The 23,603-nt window shown below is 33.3% G+C and overlaps 1 protein-coding gene across 1 annotated transcript in view; it reads left to right on the forward strand.

Moving 5' to 3' along the window:
• The window catches only part of LOC143232060 (INO80 complex subunit D-like), a 70,369-nt gene extending 47,040 nt beyond the window's left edge, over nt 1–23,329 (forward strand). The window contains 1 exon segment of the mRNA XM_076467091.1: nt 15,778–23,329. Coding sequence (XP_076323206.1) covers nt 15,778–16,823 — 1,046 coding nt within the window. The 3' untranslated portion in view covers nt 16,824–23,329.
• The last annotated feature ends 274 nt before the right edge of the window (nt 23,330–23,603 follow it).

The following is a 23,603-nucleotide window of genomic DNA, read 5'->3' on the forward strand; positions in this document are numbered from 1 at the left end:
GCCTTTGTGGATTACGAGATTGATCATGTGGAAAAAACATCTTTGAAAAATTTCTTGAAATGTCAAAAAAAATTCAATCTGTATTTTAAAAAACTGGTTTCTGTTACAACAGATGGTGCTTCCTCCATGACTGGGGTGAAGTTAGGATTTATTTCTCTTTTGAAGCAGCATTTAATTGAAAATAATGTGAAGTCCACGCTGCCATCTTTCCATTGCATTTTGCATCAGGAAAATTTATGTGCTCAGTTGTCTAAAAGTGATGAATTGAAAAATTTGATGGACATTGTTGTAAAAATTGTGAATTATTTTAGAAATGGAAACTCTATCATCCATCGACAGTTTGTTGAGTCTTTGAAGAAAAGCAGTGACTGTACTTTTGATGATCTTACTGATTTTGCAAATGTAAGATGGTTAAGTAGAGGAAAGTCTTGGAATGATTTACTTCCCTATTTCATCAAATAAAAGAATATCTTGTTGAAAAAGGTAAGATTGAAAATTTCCCTGAAATTGAAACTTTGTCATGGCAGTGTGATTTGCACTTTCTCTTCAACATGATAGCTCACTTGAATACGAAGCTTCAGGGAAGAGATAAAATAATAAACGAGCTATCCCAGTCTATTCTTGAATTTCATTTAAAGCTAAACTTCTTTGCAGAACAATTACGAAAGAATGATTTGACACATTTTTCAAAGTTGAATAGTTTTCTAGAAAATAATGACTGATTTCTCTGATGCTAAAGATGATCTTTATGTAAACTGTATTAAAGATTTATCTCAAAAACTTGAATCACATTTCTCTGAATTTAAAAATTAGAAATTTATATTTGAATTTTTGCATGATCCAATTCAATTTGACTTAGAAAATTTCAGTAAGGAAATTACATCTTTTTTGTCTTTGGATAAGTGGGGATTTGAAGATGAGATGCTTACCCTGCAAAGTGTAGAACACATAAAAGGTAGACAAAACTGTTTTATGAGAGAGATGTGGCTCACTATTTATTATTTTCCATGTTTGGATCCACATGGGTGTGTGAATCAACAATTTCTACACTAAAGTTTCTTGAGTTTGGATACAGTCTCAGCTTACTGATATAAATTTAGAGGCAGAGCGAAGATGCTCATTGAGCATAGATATTAAGCTAAATTTCACAAAACTTGTTGATGAAAACTCCCATCAATTTTCACATTGAAGGTTAGTTGAAATGCAGTTATTTTGATTAAACTAACATCTTTCAGGGTTTTTTTTTTTTTAAAATAATAATGTGGCTAATGTTTTCATAAGACACAGTTGTGGCCACTGTGAAAAATAAGTTGCCCACCCCTGTTATAGTAGAAGAAGAAAAAGGAAAGGACTCAGTGCTGCTTCTTGATGGTTTGATAGTTTCACTGGAAATGTGAGTCCTTTATCTCACCTTTTATAATTGTTTCTGTTTCTTCATACATATTGTGGATTAGCCCCATGAACAACTTGATACAGTCATTTTTAATAAGCACTGTGATATCAACTCTCTTGCCACTCCATCGTGAGCTTTTTCCAGGTCAATGAATACCATTTACAAGTCTTTTTCTCTTTTCCCTAAACTTCTTTAGTAACCCCCATAATGAAAGTATGGCATTCATTAGTAACCTATCAGGCATAAATTGAAAATGTTTTGTGTCTATGTCTATCTGTGCTCTTTGTCTTTTATCTATAACCATCCTTCAAAGCTTCATTATGCCTTAATAATTGCTGCAGTCTTTCATATCACACTTCAGTTCAAACATAAGCACAAGGATACTTTCCATACTTGTATCGGGCATCTTCCATTCTGTCATTATAACATTGAAAAGCATGCATAACATATGGCTTCCTAAATTTTTTTAAGGTTTTTAAATGATTCAATAGGTGTATCGTCTGGATATATTGCTTCAACAACTTTTCATTTTCATTCAGTTCTCTGTCTACTTCCTCCACTATTTTTTGACATTTTATTTAGCCCTAGTTTATCCCTCTCATTCTGTTTATTTATTAGGGGTTTGAAGTATGCTTCATATTCTTTTTTTTTTTTTTAAATATCAATACATTTATAATAACCTTCCTATTTGTCTTCATTAATAAATATCAGCTCATCCATATCTCTTGCTATCCGTCTTATGACTTTGGCTCATCTGCATGTAATTTTCTCCTCTTCCTTCCAGAACCTTCTCCTCTTTGTTTTGCTATCACTTCTCCTGTGTACATTTATTTGAACTTTCTCACTCCACCGTATCTCTGTTTGGACATAGCTTCTTCCTTCCTGCAACTTTGGTCATCTCATATAATACTCATTTTGACAACTCACTCCATTCACATTTTAATTATGTTCAATCTGCCTGCGCTTCATTGCCATTCAGTCTAAAAACCTGTTTGAAAACACCTTTATCTATATGACATGAAAGATATGAGGATTGTTTAATTTATATGTTCTTATGTTACTCTGTTAGTCTAAAGCCTAAATTACATATTGTAACATTACCAAGGTAAAAAAAAATCCAGGAAATATATTCAATAAATAATTGTAAGTGAAAAGTTGTCTGTTATTACGTTATGTAATATCCAGATCATCTGATCTTTGTCAAAACTATCCATTTCTTTTATAAGCTGTAAAACAGTAAATGTATTAGTTCAGTTGACCTCAATAACTGCAAGATTAATGATAACAGTGAAAAATTAATTTTATTACTCCCTTTATTTGATACTGAACAAAACATGAAAAGAAATGATTATATGATAATAAATGTACATGTATTAATTTAATGATTTATTTTGCATTATGTGATTTGTATTATCTGATATCCCACCAGTTAACTGTCCTCTGTTTTGGTATCAGTTCACATATGATGATAATATTGAACTTGGTATTTACCAAAAATGTGGCTTCATTAAATCTGTAGTCTTAGGTCTTTGGAATCTAGCTGTTAGTCTTTAAAGTTTTTGGAAGAAGCACTTTAATTTTTCATGACAAAGGTGTGAACACCGAAACTTATTTCAGTTTGTTTGTTGAAATTGACAAATTGCAAATATTTTTCCTGTTTTGAAAGGTGAGCTTCATTTAAGCAGCTTGCTTGTCTTGTTTTCCTTTAACCTTAAAGAAAGATCAATCGCTTTTTTTTTTTTAATCTAACAGTGGGTACTATAGAATGGGTATATTGTGCCAATGCAAAAAGGGTGTTACATATGTTAGGCTAGGCAAATATATGTTGAGCTTCTTTAAAATGGTGATATATAACTTCCTTTGAGAGATATCCTTAGTGGCAAGATTTTGTTAAGGATTCATAAAGGATGTTCTCTTTGGTCATTTTATGTGGTATAAAAGACATTGTGCTAATAACAGTAAACTATATAGTTGTGATATTCATGCTTGACATAATATTACAGTTAGACTAATAAGAATTTAAATTACTACATTATTTACTTGATAAATATGGATTTCCAGAAAGAGGGTATATAATAATAATATTTCAACTACATTTTGCTTGTTGTAATTTTGGTACTGAAGATACCTGTTGTTTGGCACCAGAACTTATCAGGTCAACTGGATTACAACATGCAAAGTCTTAGTTGAAATGCTGTATATGAAAAACACTTATTAGCCAGTAAGTCTTCCATGTAGAATGCATTAGCTAGTGGATCCTGTTATTTAGTAGTAATACAAGTATGATATCACACATGTATGTTACTTCATGAGCAAATTGATAAATGTCTATCATCTTTCTCATTATCTAGCTAGGTTATTTATAATTATAAGTATTTATGTAAAGTATTGTAATAATTTTTTCAATACGTAATATGTATAAGTTATAAGGTGCAACAACTGTGTTTTGTGCACAATTCTTTTTGGGAATCTACCTAGCTAGAGTATCATTTGTAATGAACCATAACATTGCAACATTAAAAATATTTAAACTTTTCATTGTTACATGTTCTAATTTTTTATTGAGATAATATTTTATAATAATATGTAGTTGTTTCGAACATTCATTGGAAAATAAATTATTTAACCATTGTAATATCTATGATGTGTTAATGTATCCTTTTTAATTAAAATATAAATGTCTAATTTGAAAGTTGTTTTTCTAACTGATATTTAGAATAAGATGGATATATTAATGAACAGCAAATTAAAAAATTCACGATAGAGTAAAATAATTTTGTTTTCTAATATATTTATTAATATATTAATATATTAAATAATAAATAAATAAATAATAATAAACTGTAATACACAGTTTAAAACACCACTTTGTGTGTTATAAGTAGAGCTGTCTATCGTACTGAAAACAAATGTTTTCTTGTTCAAAGTGTGAAGGCTAGGTATTTAAAACTTTGTTTTGAAAACCAGAAATCTATTTCAAGATAATTGAAATTGCTTTTGATAACAGTAATAGGATTTTTTTTTCAAACAAATCCTAATATAATGTACTTAAAATGGGATTGACAGTTTTATTGTTCATTATACTGGTAAGATATTCTCTAGTATACATGGAAAACTATTTAGCACTACATATTTCATGTTAAATATCACATACTAAACTTTACAGTAACACTTTTAACAGAATTTCATGTATGTTGCTCATAAACTAGTGACCAAGGAGTTGCTGACTGGTTGGGCAAAAGGTTTATTTTGAGTTGTGATTGATCAAGTTAACTTAAACTTTAGTTGTTTTTTCCCTTTTTAATTTTTTATTTTTTGTGTGTGTATGTATCAGGGGATTACATTGAATGTTTGAAGCCTATTTTAACACTAAAAATGTTCTATTTATCTGCATTTACTTTAAACTCCTTGTTAGAATACTAACTTCTTTTTCAATTCATAACTAAACCACAGTAAACAATCATAAAATAATTAAATATGAAAACTTGTCCAACATTATCTACACTGTGCTTTTTTTATATAAATTTTAAGCAGAGAAATTGTTGTTCTCTGTTATTAAACATTGTTTTAAGCAGGTTTGGTTAATATGTTTTATTTTACTTTGTATGTAACCATCGTAATGGAAGAATATAAATAATAAACAATTTTGTAATTAGTCTGAAAAAGTTTAAAAATAATTAACAATTGGTCCTGAAAAAGTCTCAAAGCCATAGGATTGGTTAGTGTTTAAAAACTTGTGGAAACTGTGTTTGGGCTCTTTGAAGTATGTATAAAGGTAAACATCAAAGAGTTTTAATTTTATTTCTCTTTTGTACATATATATCATAAGATTTAGAATAATAATTTTGTGCTTTAAAACCTTGCAGAATTTCATGTTTTTAGAATAATTTTAAATTAATTTAAAATTTATTCTAACATTTATTCAAAGTGTGTTTATATAGTCACATTTTACAATAATAATTCTAGTCAAACCTTAATAACTTAGAAAGCAGCTAATTCAGTTTTATTTTAAACTTGGAATTGGTACATGTTTTCTTACCATAATAACAAAAACATTTTTTTACTTGCAACTTTATGTGCAGAGTACCTAAATCTGCAGTAAAAATGCACAAACTTTGCTTGTGTTAAACTGGACATATTTTAGTTTCTTTTTCCCATTAATTATTTCTTTATTGTGCTGTTTGTATCTGTGCATTGTGGTATGAACCTTCAGCATATTCCTGCACAAGTATGTTTATTTGCTTTAGCTACACACATAATGCATCCCAGGGAAAAACACAAGTTTTTTATCGGTTATGTATATATGTATATTATGTAGATCATATGGAAAACTCATTGTAAAACTGTTGCATATCTTCAACAAAATTACATTTTCAGATAAGTATTGGGATAAATCATGGGTCTTTTCTTTGCTTTACTTCTGATTACATATATCAATGTTTATAGTCCTGATAAACATGGAAAAAAAAACGAAAAACATCAACTATACTTTCACTTTATCAGAGATTTTATTTCTTTTCATACCATGGAAATCAAAGTATTTTATGAGAGAATATCAATATTTATCAAAAATAAGTTTTTGGTGTTGGATGCCTGTAAATTGTACACATTACATTTACATATATCAAAAAGAATGTATCATGTAATGAGAGCAGGAAGTCTAAGAATCCAGAGCATGTAATTTTTAAGTGTTGTTAAAAGATGAAAGAATATTATATTACAAAACAAAGGATTCTACTGTGTAATCATAAACAACTTGTAATGTCTTTGAACATTATAACAAAATTAATAATAATAACAACAGCAACAAAAAGTCATGAAGTAAATACTACTGCCACAGAATTTACATAATGTATGTGTGTTCCAGTGCTGTACTAACATCTTCTCACAAAATTATCTGTTCTTATTCAGTGTTGCCCTATATATGCAAACTTTTTCTTTATGTATGCCACAAGCTTTATGCTCCCTGATTATTGGAATTACTATATTACAGCATGTCACATGTAAATTATCATGTGCCAAGTCTTAACCAATAGGAGCACGATATGTTCATGTGACTTCCTTTATACTCCTCTACTAAACCTTCACTTCTCTCCCCTCGGTGTGAATTCCCAGGGAAGGTTCTGTTCTTTCAGTTTACCTCCTCTTGGATCTAAACATCCACCCACATGTTTGCCATACATGGCAACCCGTGAAGGGGAGGAGAGAATCCTGGTGGTTAATGGGTCCAATTTTAAAACACCACTTTGGCCTTGAATTCCTGTAGATGGGCAGCCTTGGGGTGGCCCTCCTTGGGTCAGTCAGCTGGTCCACTCGGGCTAGGATCAACCAAGTACCAGTGTTGGATGTTCTCAACAGGTGTTGTGGACATTATATCTGATGCTGGTGTTTGGGTATAGTGCTCACAAAACCCTGACATTGCTGCAGTGTCCCTGTTTGACATTGTAGTGCACTCCCTCGTAGGGCTCTATGGTGGGTGGGGTCAGTGGGAACTGAAATTTCCCTTTCTTTATTATGGATACTTTAATAAAATAGTGAAGAAACAGTCTATAGGTAAACAACCACATCTTGAAGATTCTGAGCAGCAATCCTCACCATCCGTACCGCCTGTTGTACCTCATTCTCTTATGTTGCACTCACTTTCAGGCATACCTTATGTCTCTCTTTTTTCATTCAGAAGGGACTAGAGGGACTTGCTGGCATTCCAAAGTCAGTAAAAAAAGTTTTGATCTTGTGACATATTGGTGGAAACATCCACATCTCAACACACTAAACTCCTGTTGCATTAAAGCCTATTGAAGATATACCTGTAGAGGTTGCATCACATGCTACTTTGAATTTATCACGAGGAATTATTTTTAAGAGGGATTTGAAGAACATCCCAGAGTTGGAGATTCTTGCTGGTTTCTCCACCCAAGGAGTTTCTTCAGTGAGGAATATCTCCCCTTGCAAAGATGAAATTATGGTGCCAACCAGTGTCCTCATTCTGACATTTACGTCACCACGTCCGCCTGCCACCATCAAGGCAGGTTATCTTAATTGCAGAGTAAGGCCATACATTCCAAACCCTCTCTAATGTTTCCAGTGTCAATGGTTCAGTCACTTGAAGACGTCATGTCGTGGTTCCTTGACGTTGTGCTTGTTGCAGTGGCAAGGACCATGATGCCTATGAGTGTGAAATGGACCCTCATTGCATCAATTGCAATGGCTTTCACCCATCCTACTTTCGTTCTTGCCCTAAATGGTTGGAAGAGAAAGAAGTGCAGCATTTGAAAATGATACATAACATTACATTTTCTGAGGCTCAAAATTGCTGTCCACCACCTCATCTCAGACGTATGCTGCTGCACTTTGTTCCACAGCTACTGTGGGAGTGCAGATAGATCTCTCTGTGCCTCCTAAAGAATGATCACATCTTTCTTTTCGAGCTGATTGTCTCTATGACTATAATCGTTTCTTTACACTGATGGAATTCAAACTGGCCCTTCATCGGTCCAACAGTACATTGGTTTGACCTGATGATATACACTATGAGATGCTGTGCCATCTACTTCTTGCTTTTCTTGCTATCCTTCTGGTTGTTTTTAACTGGATGTGGCAGGAGAATGTTCTTCTTGATGCCTGGCATCAGGTTATTGTTCTGCCTTTCTCCAAACCTGGGAAGGATCCCAAGATTCCTTCAAACTACTGTCCAATTGCTTTGATGAGCTATCTCTGTAAGACCTTAGAGAGGATGGTTAATGCTCCTCTTGTGTGGATCCTCGAATCAAACAACCTCCTCTCGCCCACCAGGTGTGGGTTCCGATGACAGTGCTCCACCATGGATCATCTGATTTGACTTTAAATATCAATCAGAGAAGTGTTTATCAAATGACAACATCTTGTATCAATGTTCTTTGACATTGAAAAGGCTTGTGATACAACATGGAGGTATGGCATTTTGTGAGACCTCCATATATATGGGTTATGTGGCCATTTACCCATTTTTATTTTAAATTTTTTAATGGACAGGAGGTTCCAAGTTCGTGTGGGTTCGACACTTTCCCGTTCTTTTCGACAGGAACTTGGAAACCCTCAGGGCTGTGTTCTGAGTGTCACACTTTTCAGTATAAAAATTAATGCCATCACTGAACAACTCCCTCTCATTGTTGCAAACAGGTTCTATGTTGACAACTTTCACATCTCACGTCAGTCGTCGAACATCAGGTATATTGAGCAGCAACTATAGAATGCTGTTTACTCAAGTGAACCACAGCAAACGGCTTTACCTTCTTTCTCTATTCACCCTGATCCTGAACTCTGAATCGGTGAAGTTGTGCTGCCTGTGGTCTCTGAGGCTAAGTTCATGGGGCTTATCTTTGACTGTAAGTTAACCTTTATACCACACATCAAGCAGCTATGGTAAAATGTACAAGAGCACTGAACATCCTCCGTGTCCTCTCTATCACTACTTTGGGAGCAGATTGACGTTCTGTGCTAAAGATATATCGTGCTCTTATTTGATCAAAACTCAATTATGGATCACTGGTCTATGGCTCTGCCAGACCATCAGCCTTAAAGATGCTAGACCCTATTTATCATCAAGGACCTCGGCTCTGCACTGGGACTTTCTGCACTTCCCTAGTTTAGAGCTTATATATAGTCTCATGAACCTTCTTTGCACCTTCACCCTTTGCAACTGTCTTTATTGTATGCTTTGAAACTTCATTCCTAACCAAAGTATCCTACCAGGGGTTGTGTTTTTTTTTCTCGATGGACCGTGCTTTTTCAGACCAGACGGTCTGTTATTGCTCCTTTTGGCCTTCGTATCCAGGCACAGTTAGATGAATTGGGTCTGTCCTTGGATAACATTGTTGTATCCACTGGTCAGCCCATCCCACCATGGCTTCTTACAGTCCCCAATTGAGACCTATCTTTAAGTCATCTGAGAAAAGTAGACACTTCTGATTGGAAATACTGTCTGCTATTTGCTGAACATCTTTCGAACCATCCTTCCATTCTTATTTATACAGATGGTTCGAAATCAGGTGACTGTGTGGGCTCTGCCATGGTTTGTTGTGGTTTGGTGGTTGCACGCAGATTTCCCTCTACAGCTTCTGTGTTCACTGCTGAACTGTATGCCATTTCTCTTGCCCTGGATCATGTAGAAGCTAAGCAGTACAAGAACTGCACTATTTATACTGACTCACTTAGTTGTCTTCTGGCACTGGAATCGCTTCACGTTGGTTTACACCCTATTCTCACTAATATTCTTTTTAACATCTAGTTCTATCCAGTTTTTCTGGATGCCAGGCCATGTTGGTATTCGCGGGAATGAGCTCGCCGACACTGCAGCTAAGTCTATCTGCTCTGGCACTATCACCGTTGTGCCTATCCCATACATGGACTATGGTCCTCTATTCAAACCTATAAGGTTTGTCCATAACATTAGACAGTGTTATTGGTGATGATAACACTGTCCACCTTGGTAGTGTTTTTAGTTTTTTAAAGGCCATTAATCTTTTTAATGTCATATAAGTTTTTTAATATATACTTTACACCTTTTTGGTGTGGCTCCCTTTTAAATATCACAGTTTGTCTAGTTCAATTTGAAATTAGAAACTGATTGTTACATTAAGTAACTCGAAACCATAACGGAAAGGCCAACTTCAGGTAACTGACAGTGGTTTTTTTACTTACCTGTTAGACTTCCTGGCGAGTTATGATTATTACAGTCATGCTTCAGAAAGTTCTTTACAACTTGAATCACTGTAGTTTTTCTCTTGATGTTGTACACTAGATGTAAACATTGGTTTTATGCTACATATTTATTTTTTAACTTTGTTTTGTTTTACCTTAATTTCCTTTTATGAATTTTACTGAATTTACCTTTACCTTTTTACCGGACATTTGGTGCAGATAGCCTAGCTGCTTTGTGCCATAAAACACTAAATCAACCAACCAATCAACCTTCACTGCTTGTTTGGCAGTCTTTAAGTACAGATATATTTTGTGTGTTTAGTGCTTCCCTTAAATGTTTCAAATTTCATTAGAAGTTGTTCCTCTTTCTTTGAACTTCTTTTGTCCCAGCAGTTATCAGTGTGCTGTCTCAGGCATCAGGTGCAGCCAATCTGACAGTGGATCCTTTTGCTTTTATACATTGGGAGATCGAATGCTGGGGGGTCAACCTTTGTCCTCGGACATTGACCAGGATCCTCCTGAATCTGCTTAAATTATTCAGAATGATGCGAATTTGACTTATCCTTCCATCTGGAGTTTGCCATTCCTTCCCAATTCCAGCCAGAGGAATCACCTGGGCCTAACTTGGTCTTCACAGAATTTGTTTCAGGTTTATGATGTTTTATCCCTTTCCTCTATTTCTTACTCCCTTTGTTCTTTATTTTTTTTATTGTGGGTATTTCTTATTTTTCCTGATATTCTGGTATGTGCAGATCAGTTTGTCTCACAATTAAAGAGGAGATCAATATACACTTTCTTACTGTTCCACAGACTATACATTTTTAGATAAGCAGTTCTCAGATTCATTGTTACTTCTTTGGAAGGGTGGATCCCAAACTTGATGTTAATCTTACCCTTTCCCAATATATTCTCCCTTTTGTCTTATCCTTGCTACCCTTCTGAGGTATCTTTTTCCATCTGCTATCAGAGACTTTTCACAGAAATCCTGAGGGATTTTCTGCAGATTTCCTTCAACTTCTTTCCTCCACATTAGTCCACATTTTGTCTTGCATGTGGTTTCTTTGTTGTTGGAACCTTATAGATAGGGACTCAGTTTTGGCTCAAGACCATTTTTTTTTCCATGTATTTCAGGGACTTATGTCTTACTTCTTTTCTGAGAGCAATGGGTAATATGGGTTTTATCTGAAAGATTCATTATCCAATTTCTTTTCTCACCTCTTGTCTTTCCTTAACTCATTTTCTTTCCTCCTCCTTGAGATCCCATGACATACCAGCATCTGTCAGAAGCTGTTCAAGATTTTCAGTGAGCAATCTAACTAGTTCACCATTCTTCTCAGGTTTTTTATTTTCATCTTTTTGTTTTTCCCAGGAAAACTGGGGATTTACAATCAGTCATTGATTTATCTTGCTCCTCAAGTTCACTATGGAATATTTTTTTCATCCTGAAATGGGCATTTTCTTTAGGGTTGTGGATGATTAAAATGTATATTTCCAGTGTTTACCTCAACATCCCAATAGCACTTCATTCTCAATCTCGTCTTCAGTTTGTCCATCTCAGGGTTGCTTAACAATTTTGGGCACTCTCCTTCTCGACTTTATATGTATGGTTTCTTGCATCATATGGGCCTTTGTATGTCGTCTTCATGGTCCTGGATGTGATTTTATTATTACATGGACAACTGGCTCCTTTTAACTCATTCAGAATGGGAGTTGCCCACTTATGCTCATCAACATTTTGTTCTTGGAGCTCAAACGAGCTGGTTGGTCAAATATGAGAGGTCATTCTCTCAATTCACTCAATATCTGGTACACTTGGGGGTCTTTATCAACACCAGTATCAGTCTTGTTCTGCTTTTTCCTTTATGTCTAAGTTCCATAGAACTTTTAGTTCATCATCTCTAACACACTGTTTGTGAGGTTGCTCAGGATTTGTTTTCCACCAATATTTTTCTCACTCCTTCCCTGTGGGATGATCAACAATGGCAGCTGGACAAAATTCATATGTCAGTGAACATGCCACTTTCTTCCTCGTATATATATATACGTCTGTTCACGGATGCATCTCTTTAGAGATGGGGGTTTGGTTCAATCACCAGGAAGCTTTAGACCATTAGCGTGCAGACAAAACTGTCTTGAATATCAGTGTTCTGCAATTTCTAGCAGCCTGTCTACATTACATCACTTCCTTCTACTTCCCTTGTCAGTATTTGGTGAGGGTACATTTGGACATATCAAACACCAAAGAAGCACTTGGTCCAGAGATCTATATTTCTGAACATTGAATCTTTTATACTGGTGCCTATGCATATTACATTCATCTCATTACATGTCATGTGTCGGGTGTTCGTTCTAGTTATAGATTGTCTTTCACACCTGGACCAGACCTATCCCAAAGAGTGATCATTAGGTTATTTTGTTTTCAGGAACCTTTGCCATTAATGGGGTTTTCCCCAAGTGGGTGCCTTTGCTTCAGACCTCAATATCAAGTTGCTTCTCTTTTGGTCTCCTGTCCAGAGGGTTTGGCAGATGATGCTTTCAGCCAGGATTAGTCACACATATACTTTTATGTGTACTCTCCCATCTGATTGCTTCATTGGGTGATTTTTGTGGTCCATTCTGCTTCTTATTGCACCCTATTGGCCAGCACAACTATGTTTTCGAAGGTCACAATGTCTACTTCTATTGCCACCTGTCCCTTCTCTGCTTTCTCCCTTCTTCATCAACATTGATACCACATTCTACATCTCAGTCTCCTTGTTCTGTGTCTTCACACTTGTTTTTTGTCTGTTCCTTAGCAGGTAGATCCAGTTTCACACATAGTAACCTTCTTGTTAGATAACTTCTTATGTCATATTCCATGGGAGTGTACCAATGCAAGTGAAAAGTCTTTTGCGGTTGATCTACTAACAGGATATTTCCTGCTGACAAGCCTTTGGAAGCAGAGTTTCTCACCCCACTCTTCAACCATGTGTCTTCAGTCTCCTTGTGTTACAGGTATTGAGTGGTCTTCTACCATATCATCCATTTTTTCCAGATACCATAGAGTTTTTACTTTTCCTGTTCTTCCTTCTCGCTTTGAAGGCCTCTAAGGTGTCCTGCTCTTCTGGATTGGAACAGTAATGTGGTTCTCCATGCTTTCACTTTACCTCCATTTGAACCATTTTTCTTGTGCTCATTGTTTTATCTGTACCTTAAGACACATTTCCTTCTCTTGACTGGTGGATGTAAATGGTCCAATTTGTTTGCCACTGATGTGACACTTATCCATTATCACTCTACCTGTCTTCTCATTTATCTCAGTCATTTCTTTCTTGCTAAGACCTTGTGGCTCAGGAAGGTTGTTCCTCTTTTTCTTATATTTCTCTTCATTCTACATCCCTTCTTTACCTTTGACCAGAGCCACATATTTGTGTCCAGTTATGGCCCTATATTGTTATATTGTATGTAGAGCTACCCTCCAGGATACATGCAACCTCTCTTTTATCCTATGGCAGTCCTCATTCCCTAGTAGTCTTACCTCTTCTACCTTAAGGAATGAAGTCCATCTGGCCTGCTCCTCCCTACTTTTTCCCTCCCATCCAATCTGATATTTTACATTTTTCCTCGCTTCTCATCTACATTATCCATTGGAGGAGATTTTAAAATCTGCTATGTAGACCACTTCCAGTACATTCATATCCCACTATCTTCATCATATTGTGTTTTTTTCTGTATTTGGATTTTGTCTTTCACCTGTGTTCATGCTTCAGTCTTCAGTGCAACTTTAATGGGTAACTTTTATTCATTTTTTTTCTTGTTAGGGGATTTCTCTTTCTATTATATGGATCACATTTTGTGGCAATTATTGCCTGACTAGGTGTTCTTTAACTGTAAACCTGCACTCTAAGCTATGTTGGCTTGTGCTCTCTCATTTATGGTTCCACACACTCATTATCAAGATGTGGTGTTCCAAAGGATTGCTTAACAGTTATTGACCTTGTAACAATTGCTTCGTGAACATGCCTATTTCAGACCATACCACTCATGGACTACAGCTCTTGCTTTTGTTTATATAGTGTCCTGAATTTATCGAGGAAATAATCCAGTACTGGTTGAATTTTGAAGAGCATGCCTGAAGAATCATCCGTTTTCTGATTATCATTGAACATGAAATTTATTCAAATCTTTTTTGCTTGTTGTCTCCAAAAATATTGGGCTAACCAAAAGAGGACCTGTTGACCAATGATCTTTCCAGTTATATTTCCTTGTCTGTGCTATTAGAAGAGTAAGGCCTAGGAATTTCCTTATGTTTGTTGGTGTGTTGAAGTTCTTTAGATAATATTTTGTTTCTCTGCAGTTTGATTATGGTAGGTACACATTTCCTGACAAAATATTTCCAACAAATTGTCACTAAACATTATACTTGGCAGCAATACTTTATGGGCATGGATGGAGTTATAGTGACCCTTGACTTTCCTTTAAACATTTCCAAGTTCGATGGAATATCTATTTCTGACCAATTATCATTATGAGATTGGGGAAACAAATCACTAGCAGGAACATTTGTAGAATCATCATCACTTTTTAATTCAGAATCTGTTTAGAGCACAACAACTTTAGATATCTTTGTAGGTCTCACAACATCATTGCAGTAAGACTCACTGTCAGAATGATCCACATCAGAATCTGCACCTTCACTTGGTAAATCTAACAAATTATCATAAAATAGTTCAGTAATTATTTGATTTTCACTCAAGATATTATTCTTTCTGTGAAAGCCATTTATAAAGATATAGGTATTGTAAGCAAAGATAAGAAAAGTAATAACCATCCATAACAAAACAAAAAGTGTCTGACTTCTTTCAAAGTCAACATTTTAAATGCTTTGCATGAAACATGAGGGAACTCGTGATCCATCTGCAGTGTGTTGATAAACAAGTGATAGCAACAAGCTTTTAAGTACCTGGTACATTTGAAGTTATCTAAGTACATATCTGTGGTCAGGCCCAGTGTCAGTACTTTGTCAGCTACTTGGAGCTCCAGAGTTATAGAGAAACCCACAAAATGGTTAAGAAATAGGAGATAAATACATGTTTTATTCATGCCATAGTATTTTTCAAAGCTCTGTGTCATCATCTTCAGTGACATTTTTGTTCTGTTAGTAATCTTTCCTTTCTTCTGCCTCATCACTTCCTATTGGTGGAGTAAATCTGGTGTAATTTGATTAGATGGATGTATGAATGTATTGATACATGTTACTAATAGTCAGAAATATAGATCTACAAAGAAATAAGTAACCTGGCTAGTGTTTAGTGCTTACTTAGGAAAAAAAGGATGTGACAAATTTACAGGGGCTGCAAAAAAGAAACTTTTTAATATATTTCTGTAGTATTCTGTCACATTAGTTTGTAACTTCAGATTGTTAGGAATAATCTTCAAGTAATTCATTGAAATAACAAGTTGGTCTAACCAGTCATGTTCAAAGCATTATAGTTTGTTAGCTATGTGTATGTTCAAAAACCATTTATTTTACACTTTAATTACCAAATTTATGAAATTGAAACATTGCACTGAATCAAAAGTAAAGAATATTAATTCCTAAGGAAGAAAAATGTTAAGCAAAAGATAATGCTTAAACAAGTAAGTGAGTTATGATTTTAAATATATATACAATCATATTAAAGCATAGAGCATGTATAAATATTTCCTTTTTTCATTTTATAAAGAAAGCAAGAATGGAGAATATGTTCCTACAAGAGAAGAGACAGAAGAGCTGGAAAGAGCACTGGCAGCAGTATCTAAAGATGTACGCATGGCTAAAGAGTCTCTTGCGAAACTGTCAGTAACAGGGAGAGAGCTCAATGTCCTTGCAACATCAGATGATCTTCGCAGTGGGTTGCTTGAAACAGACAATTTAGTTGGACAAGTGAATGAAAATTCATTTCATCATCTGACTCATGCTGGATTGCATAACCTCAGTGTCATCACAAGTAGCTTGTCTAGTGACCTGACATCTTTGTCTGAGGATCTTTCAAGCATGGCCCAAGGTCGTTTGTCCCACTCTTCTCCTGTGTCCGAAGGCCACATATTACAAAATAATCTTCTTAATGTTCCCATTCTACCTTCAGATATTTCCCATTCAACAGCTGTAAATGGTTATTATCTTGGACAAAGTCATGTTCAAGCAGATGGTTTTGGTCTGCTCTCTAGTGTTTTAGATAGTGGCCCAGTATCTTATTCTGGTGTGGATCCAGAAATAGCCAGCTCAGTGGATTGCAGTTTTCCTCATGGTGCCTCACTTTTTTCAACTACAGCTGTGGGCATTGGAAACTCCCATACTTCTACACCCAATACAGGTTTCTCATCAGTAAATACTTTCTTAACAACAGGAGTTGGCAGCATTAGTAGTACAGGGGAAGAAAATGTGCCCTCTGTTGACCATACATTACCAGATTGGTTTCTTCCTGGTTCTGAGTCTGTCTCAGCCTTCTCACATCCAGCCAATCAAAACGGGTTTTTTATCAGCTCTACAGCAAATGGACAGGTTTTACCTAGTGTACAGCAATTGTTATCTACTCTTGGAAAGTATCCTCTTCAGACATTAAATACTGAATTGTCAGTAGTGTCCAGTCCCAGTAACCTGTCCACTCCAATGCTCCTCAGTGAGAAGGTAACTGATAGTGATCACATTCAGACTGTGTGTGTGGCTGGTACTTCAAACGTTTTACCAGGAAATACTGGGACAGTCATTGCACAAGGAGGTGCTTCCTAACACAAGTTTTGAATTTTACCATGATTTTGAGATTGTAAAGTAGTGAGAATAATTGTACAGTTAATGTTGCTTGTAAAATTATTTGTAGATACCAAATTACAATTTTCTTAAGTTTAAACCTGTTTAGGACGGGTACTACTAATGACCAGACCATGCTCAACTGCTAAAGAGTTTGTTTTATTATTATTATCATAAATTTTAGATGAATGGCTTATACTGTGTAGTTAGTTTTATGGTAAATGCTTTTGTAAATCATTCTACCCCTTGTACAGGTGTTAAATAAGAGATTTGTTTTGTTTGATTGTTTTTTTGTACATCAACTTCTTGTTACTACTACTTTTATATTGTATTCAAACATTATGGACCATTATTTTCAGAGCATTAAATATGGTATTACAATCTATGGAAATCTTTTTTTCAGAAGTAAGTACAAGACTTGAATATTTGGACAGTAGATTAAAAAATAGAAAAGGTTTTAAATTTTACATCTTTTTTTTTTTATCAGTGGTTCAGAATACAGATGTGAATTGTTATGAAACCATGTATTTTCCTAGTATCAAGCAATATGTAAATGTCTATTTTGAAGTAAGTGATATATATATAATAAGGTAAACAAGAATTATGAAACTAAATTTTGTTTATAAGTTTGTTTTTTGCAAAGGGAAAAATAGCAGTTGCTATAGGTTAGTCTAGTAGAAATGCACTCTTAGAAAATTGAGAGACAGTGTATCATCCTGTTATACTACAGCATTGTTCATTTATGGTTGTTACAAACTTTTTTATTCTTCTTTTTATTTTGGTTTATGTACGTTCATAACAAGAGAAAGTTTTAATAATAAATCTTTATAGATTATTGATACTCAGAATGAATCAAAGATTAATTGGGAAAATATCAAAATGCTGAAAACTAATAGAAAAAAATGTTATCTGAAAACATTGTTACACATACCAGTTTTAATGTTTACCTTTTTCATATAAATATTCATTTGATAAGGACAAAGAATTGTTTGAACAAGGAGTATTCCCTTGCTTATTTTGTTACTTAACTTTTGAAAATCAACAAGAACTTCTCTTTCCATATAATGGAATACTGTTTGATAGTTATTTTCATTAAATACATTTGTAAGGCTGTAGATTATGTCTGCTTTTATGTGTAATCAGAATCCTATTTTCAGATGTTGATGCTGGAGTAATTTTTTACTTTCCAGTTATTATTTTGATCAGTTATTACAATGCATCCTACTTGCAATATCCAAAGGCTTCATCTGAGAAATGAAAAAAGAACATTTTATCTTTTTAGTTTAACAAATAATTTACTAATTAATTATATTCAGCTTATCAGTAATGAAATTATTAGTGATGATTTTAATTATTAAATATTAGCATGTGATCTTAAGTATGAGGTTTACTCTTATTGTATTGAACATCTGAAAAAAGCTGCATGGTTGGTAATAAAAAGTAAAGTTCTTTCAGGGACATTCTATATATGACAGTGAATCAGTTTTTGCATAATATTTCAAGAGCAAGCAACTATTTCATAAGCTTTGAATAAATAACATAAATGATTGTCAGAATTCATAGGTATCAATTATGTCAAGTATGTCCTGACAGTAATGTTAACTTTTTTGTCCTAAAACGTATATAGTTTCTCATAGCATACTTCTTTATCACAAATTAGCTCTCTCTCTACACACACACACGCACACAAAGAGAGAAATAAAAATCAGCTGCCACAAAACAAACATCCAACACTGTGGAACAAATTCATAAGGTTGGTCATTATGTAATGTGCCATGGTTTTTTTGAAGTATCAACAGAAGTAAGACCAAAATTACAGTGATGGTACACTGTCTATCCAGTTTAATCTTATCTTTACTGGTCATACGATTAGATGGGAGTAAAAAAAAAAGAGCAGGTGTGGGTGCTCTAGCCCGGAAAGTCCCAAATATTTAACACCTTTTAGTGTGTGCAGATAGATGTGGGAAGTATGTTGCTCACAAAAAATAAACAACATAAAAATGTAATAAGAAGAAAGAAATAATTAAAACACAAAACATCAATGTTAATATCTTGGTATTTGTCCAGACATTATATTGGGGGGGCCCCCCAGTGGCTCAGCGGTATGTCTGCGGACTTACAACGCTACAAACCGGGTTTTGATACTCGTGGTGGGCAGAGCACAGATAGCCCATTGTATAGCTTTGTGCTTAATTAAAAAAAAAAATTTATATTGGGGGTTTGTATGCTAATTACAAAGAAGATTTACTGTTAGCTACCACCTTCCCACATCCAGTAAAATGTGGTAAAGATGTGGGTTAGAGCTCTAATATCTCCTTTTTTCTCCCTTTTTCTCAGCATTTGAAATTGAAGTTGAGGTTAAACTGAATAAGAATACTCCCTGTTGCTGTTTGGGTTTTACTTCTGCCAGAGCCTCAAAATCTCAGGGAAAATTATGCAACAACCCACCTTATTATTTGTGCCCTGATGTTGGATGTTTGTTTTGTGGCTTCATTTTTGTTTCTCTCTCTTAATATAATTACATTTAATTATATTTCATCTGAAGCTCAGTTTATGCTGTGTAAAATTCATGCTATCCTTCCTTTTGATGTAATCCATTTTATAAAAAGTTTTTTGTAGATTTCTTAAATATATATATATTTATTATTTATCTATGGAAATTGTTTTTTTTTAAGTCAAAGTTTAAGCAACATTGAAAACATGAGGTTGTGGTAATGAAACATTACTTCAAACCCATCTTACTGAATATGGGAAAACTGTCAAGGATGATTAACTGAATACCAGTATCAGATTTATTATTCAACTATTATCTTTTTGGAATCCATGGACAAAGTTGAATTTATTGACACCAATCTCAGGTCACTGATGTCAATATAAAAGAATTTGCAGACATATTTTGTCCAGAAGGTGCTGTTGTGTACATAAACACAAGGAACAAATTTACATATGCAAATAAGATGATTATAAAAAGTACTTTTAGCATGGTTGACAGTAAGTATAAAAATTTTGTATAGATTATGATTATATGATGTTTTGGGTTTATATGATGTTTTGGGTTTTGGAAGTATTATTTCTGAAAACAAAATATAAAAACAAATGAATATACTATTGAAAAGAAGGAAAAGGTAATTTTCTCCTCATTTAATGTTATGCAATTATCCTATTTGCACATACAAAAACCTTTTATGTACACAACAGCTTCCATTTTGGTTAAAATGTAAACATCCATCATTTTGTTTATGTTGATCTGATTGACCTGAAATGAATGTTACTTTTGTTAATTATTTGAATGAGATACTACTTAGGCTATAACCCTGAACACTGTTGTTACCAGTCCTTTGTAATGCTGATTAATGTTATTGGATCACAGAAATCGATATGGGAATTTTGGAATGCTTTTCAAACTGTAAAAATGTAATGTGGTAGGTTAACGTAAGTTTACTTAGGCTTTCTGTAGTTCTTTTTCTTTAATGATATATTGAGACTAATTAAAACAAAAGTTTATAAAGCATTTATTAAATATAAAACTAAGAAAACTTACCTAGATATATTATGTAGATATATTTTAAAGTTAATCCTCGTACAACTTTTCAAAAATTAGGGAGTTTTAGAAGTACATACTGACATTTCTTGATCATTTTATTAATCCTATAAAATATAGAGATTTTCTTCCATCATACGTATAGGTTTCACTTTGCCAGTCAGTATTACGTCACATTTGAACATATCAATAAACAATATACATTATGATGAACAACTTGAATTATTAGCTTTGGAAAAAGGAAGTGCCCTTCAATAGCATTAGTACTATATTTTTCCAGTTCACACAACACAGCTAGTTTTATTGATAACTTATTTATTTCCTTCTGTGGTTTCTGTGCTGTAAAAAAATAGTTTCATTTATACCAAATAAGTCATTTTTTTCTATGAGGAAATAACACTTCTTTTAAATATTACTCATGCTTTTAACTGAAGATTTTTAATAATATAATATTAAAAGAAATATAGTTTATCATCCTGCCTACAGCTGATTTTTAAAACATTATTTCTGCACACTCTTGTGCCTATAGTTTCTTGTTAATACAAATAATGTCTATTTTTATCCCTGTACTTGATGTTATGGTGTGACAGCAGTTTTGACTGAGTGTTTTGAAATGTCAGTAGGTGCGTCATGTTTAAAACTATTCTAAACAAGTTAGTTCATTGGACTGTTGTTGTACAGTTACATAAATTTTTTTAAATTAATGTGTACAAGGTATCTATATTCATAAATTTCAAATATGTGACTAAAATACATTTTTTTTCAACTTTAGGGATACTAAACATGAAAGTGTGAAACTGTTTGTTATCGTGCTATTTATTTCATGTCAGTGAAGTGATTTTATCAACATATTTCATGAACAATTTTTTCATATGAAAGTAATATAAAAGCTGTGTGAAGCAAATATGTATATACTAAAGCAAGTGTTTTGAAAAAAGCATTTTGAACTTGGATTTTAGCATAATGTTTCTAGATTTTCATGTTTATCCTCTAAAAATAAAATTATATAATGTGTATATGTACAGTATATTGTGTACCTGTTCATGTTTTAGGTACCTTTTAAAATATTACCTGTAATGTATAAGAAAGAGTCATCTATAGAAGACTATTTAAAAATACAGTTTTTTAATTATAATTGAACAGTGATTTTTTATTTTTTTTTACAAAATGATTTGGTTATTACATTTTTATTCCCTCTTTTATAATAACAAAATTTGTAATATTTGCTATCACTTTAAGCTCATACTGAAGTTAGAAACATTAATGAACATTTTTATTATTGTGTCTTAAGGGAAAATGATGAGAGTCTGACTTTTTTAAGACACCTCAAACATTTACAGTAGAGTCTCAAATATATAAGAAGGACTGGACTAGGAACTTTTGTTTTAATATATGGCTTTCATGTGAAACAATCATATGAAGAAAGAGTCAAAGCAGCTTAAAAATTTTGTCATACAGTTAATCAATTTTTTTCCAAAACTACTGTCATTCCTGTATTTCTAGAATATGTGTGCTATCAACAACACAAGAATCTCGAGTTTCATAAAAAATTGAAGTTTTTGTTTACAATAAAGCATAAGATTAAATATTTCTGCTTTTATTTTACAAGATACAGATATTTCAATCCCCTTTTGAAGTGGTTTTGAATATACTTTATTTGATGGTACGATTACTGATTATCTAATTAAAAATCATAATTATTTTTTGCTATTTACAGAATGTCAAATAGGAAATAAAGATTGGGTTGTTTAGTTAAGGAGTAACTACTATTGTTTTTTTTATCTTTTGTGTATTTATAAGTGCTTTTGTTATTGTTTTTAATTAGATTCAAATGTCAAAAGTACTTGTATGTTAGCTAAAACGTTTCTTGAAATTTATTGTATAGTAATGGTTGAAGATTTAGTATTTTAAATATACAGTAAGAAAAATTTGACTTATAAAGTAGGAATAACTTCAGTGAAAAGTCAGTCATTTCTTCAAATAAATAAAGGGTGTACTGTGATTTTGAGAAGAATATTTAGCTTCATACAGGATAATCTCGAGTTCTTCCACTGTACAACATGTGTGTATTAGTACAGTAAACTATATAATACTGGTAAAAGGACAGGAAATAGTTAAAAAGATTTGAGGGATTTTACTATACTATTTTAGACTGGATGTAATCTTGGTAGCTACCCTGTTATGTGAAAGTTTTGAAAAGTGTTGTAAAGTAATATAGACAAATTTTGAATAAGCATTCTTTTTTCTGATTTAAAAATTCTTAAAAGTGAAACAGTATCTGAGAGTCAAGGAAGTGCATGTAAACATAAGTATTAAAATGTTTTTCTGAATAAATATTTACTTGCTGAATTTTTAGGAAAGGAATATATGAGAAACTATAAAATGTAACATAATTTAACATGTACTTTTGAACCATGATTTTTATGAAACTTTTTAAAAATATGATACATGTACTTTAAGCATGAACTGTCTGAAATATTATCAGTATCCAGTTTTGTGGTTTTGCTTGGTAGAAATGTTCAAGTGTAGCAGTAAAGTATTGGCTGTGTATGTTAATCGTATATTTGTGTTCTAAATAGGGATCATGAAGAGAGATTTAAATTGGTGTCGAGTAAAATAATCAGTTAATGGTGCTTTTTATTTCACTTTTTACTAGAACAACTCTAAATTATCTAAAAATAATTGTTGGTGAATGATTTTTTTATCTACGTTGTAAGGCAGAATGTAACTCGTATTTTACCACAGTAATATTGTCTACAAGTGAACTTGCTAGGACAGCTCACTTGGTGAGAACCAAATGGATTTATGTTCTGTGTGATTAGTTTGGAGTTTTCAAGTGTATAGTACATGAGGAAAAACAGCACAGTTATGAAGTCTTTCTTGTTCATCTCTTATGTCATGTAACTGGCTAAGCCTCATCAATAAATATATTTTCATAGTACATTTACTAATTTTGTAGAATGAAATTTTGCTTTACCTGTGCAACATGTTACTCAGCAGGTCATCATAATTTTATTTATGTGTAAATATCACGAAAATGTGTTAGCCATACACCTTTTTCAAAATGCTTAAGTATTTATGGCTACCTTTTTTTGACATATATGGTTTAATTCATGTGAACACATGACACTTATCACCAACAAGTGATCTAATGGCATAAAATAGTTAAAAGTGATAGCATATACCATTCATCTGAAGATGGGAAAAGAAATGGTTCATCA

This window comes from Tachypleus tridentatus, chromosome 11 (assembly GCF_004210375.1).
Source record: "Tachypleus tridentatus isolate NWPU-2018 chromosome 11, ASM421037v1, whole genome shotgun sequence".
Classification (NCBI taxonomy): domain Eukaryota; kingdom Metazoa; phylum Arthropoda; class Merostomata; order Xiphosura; family Limulidae; genus Tachypleus; species Tachypleus tridentatus.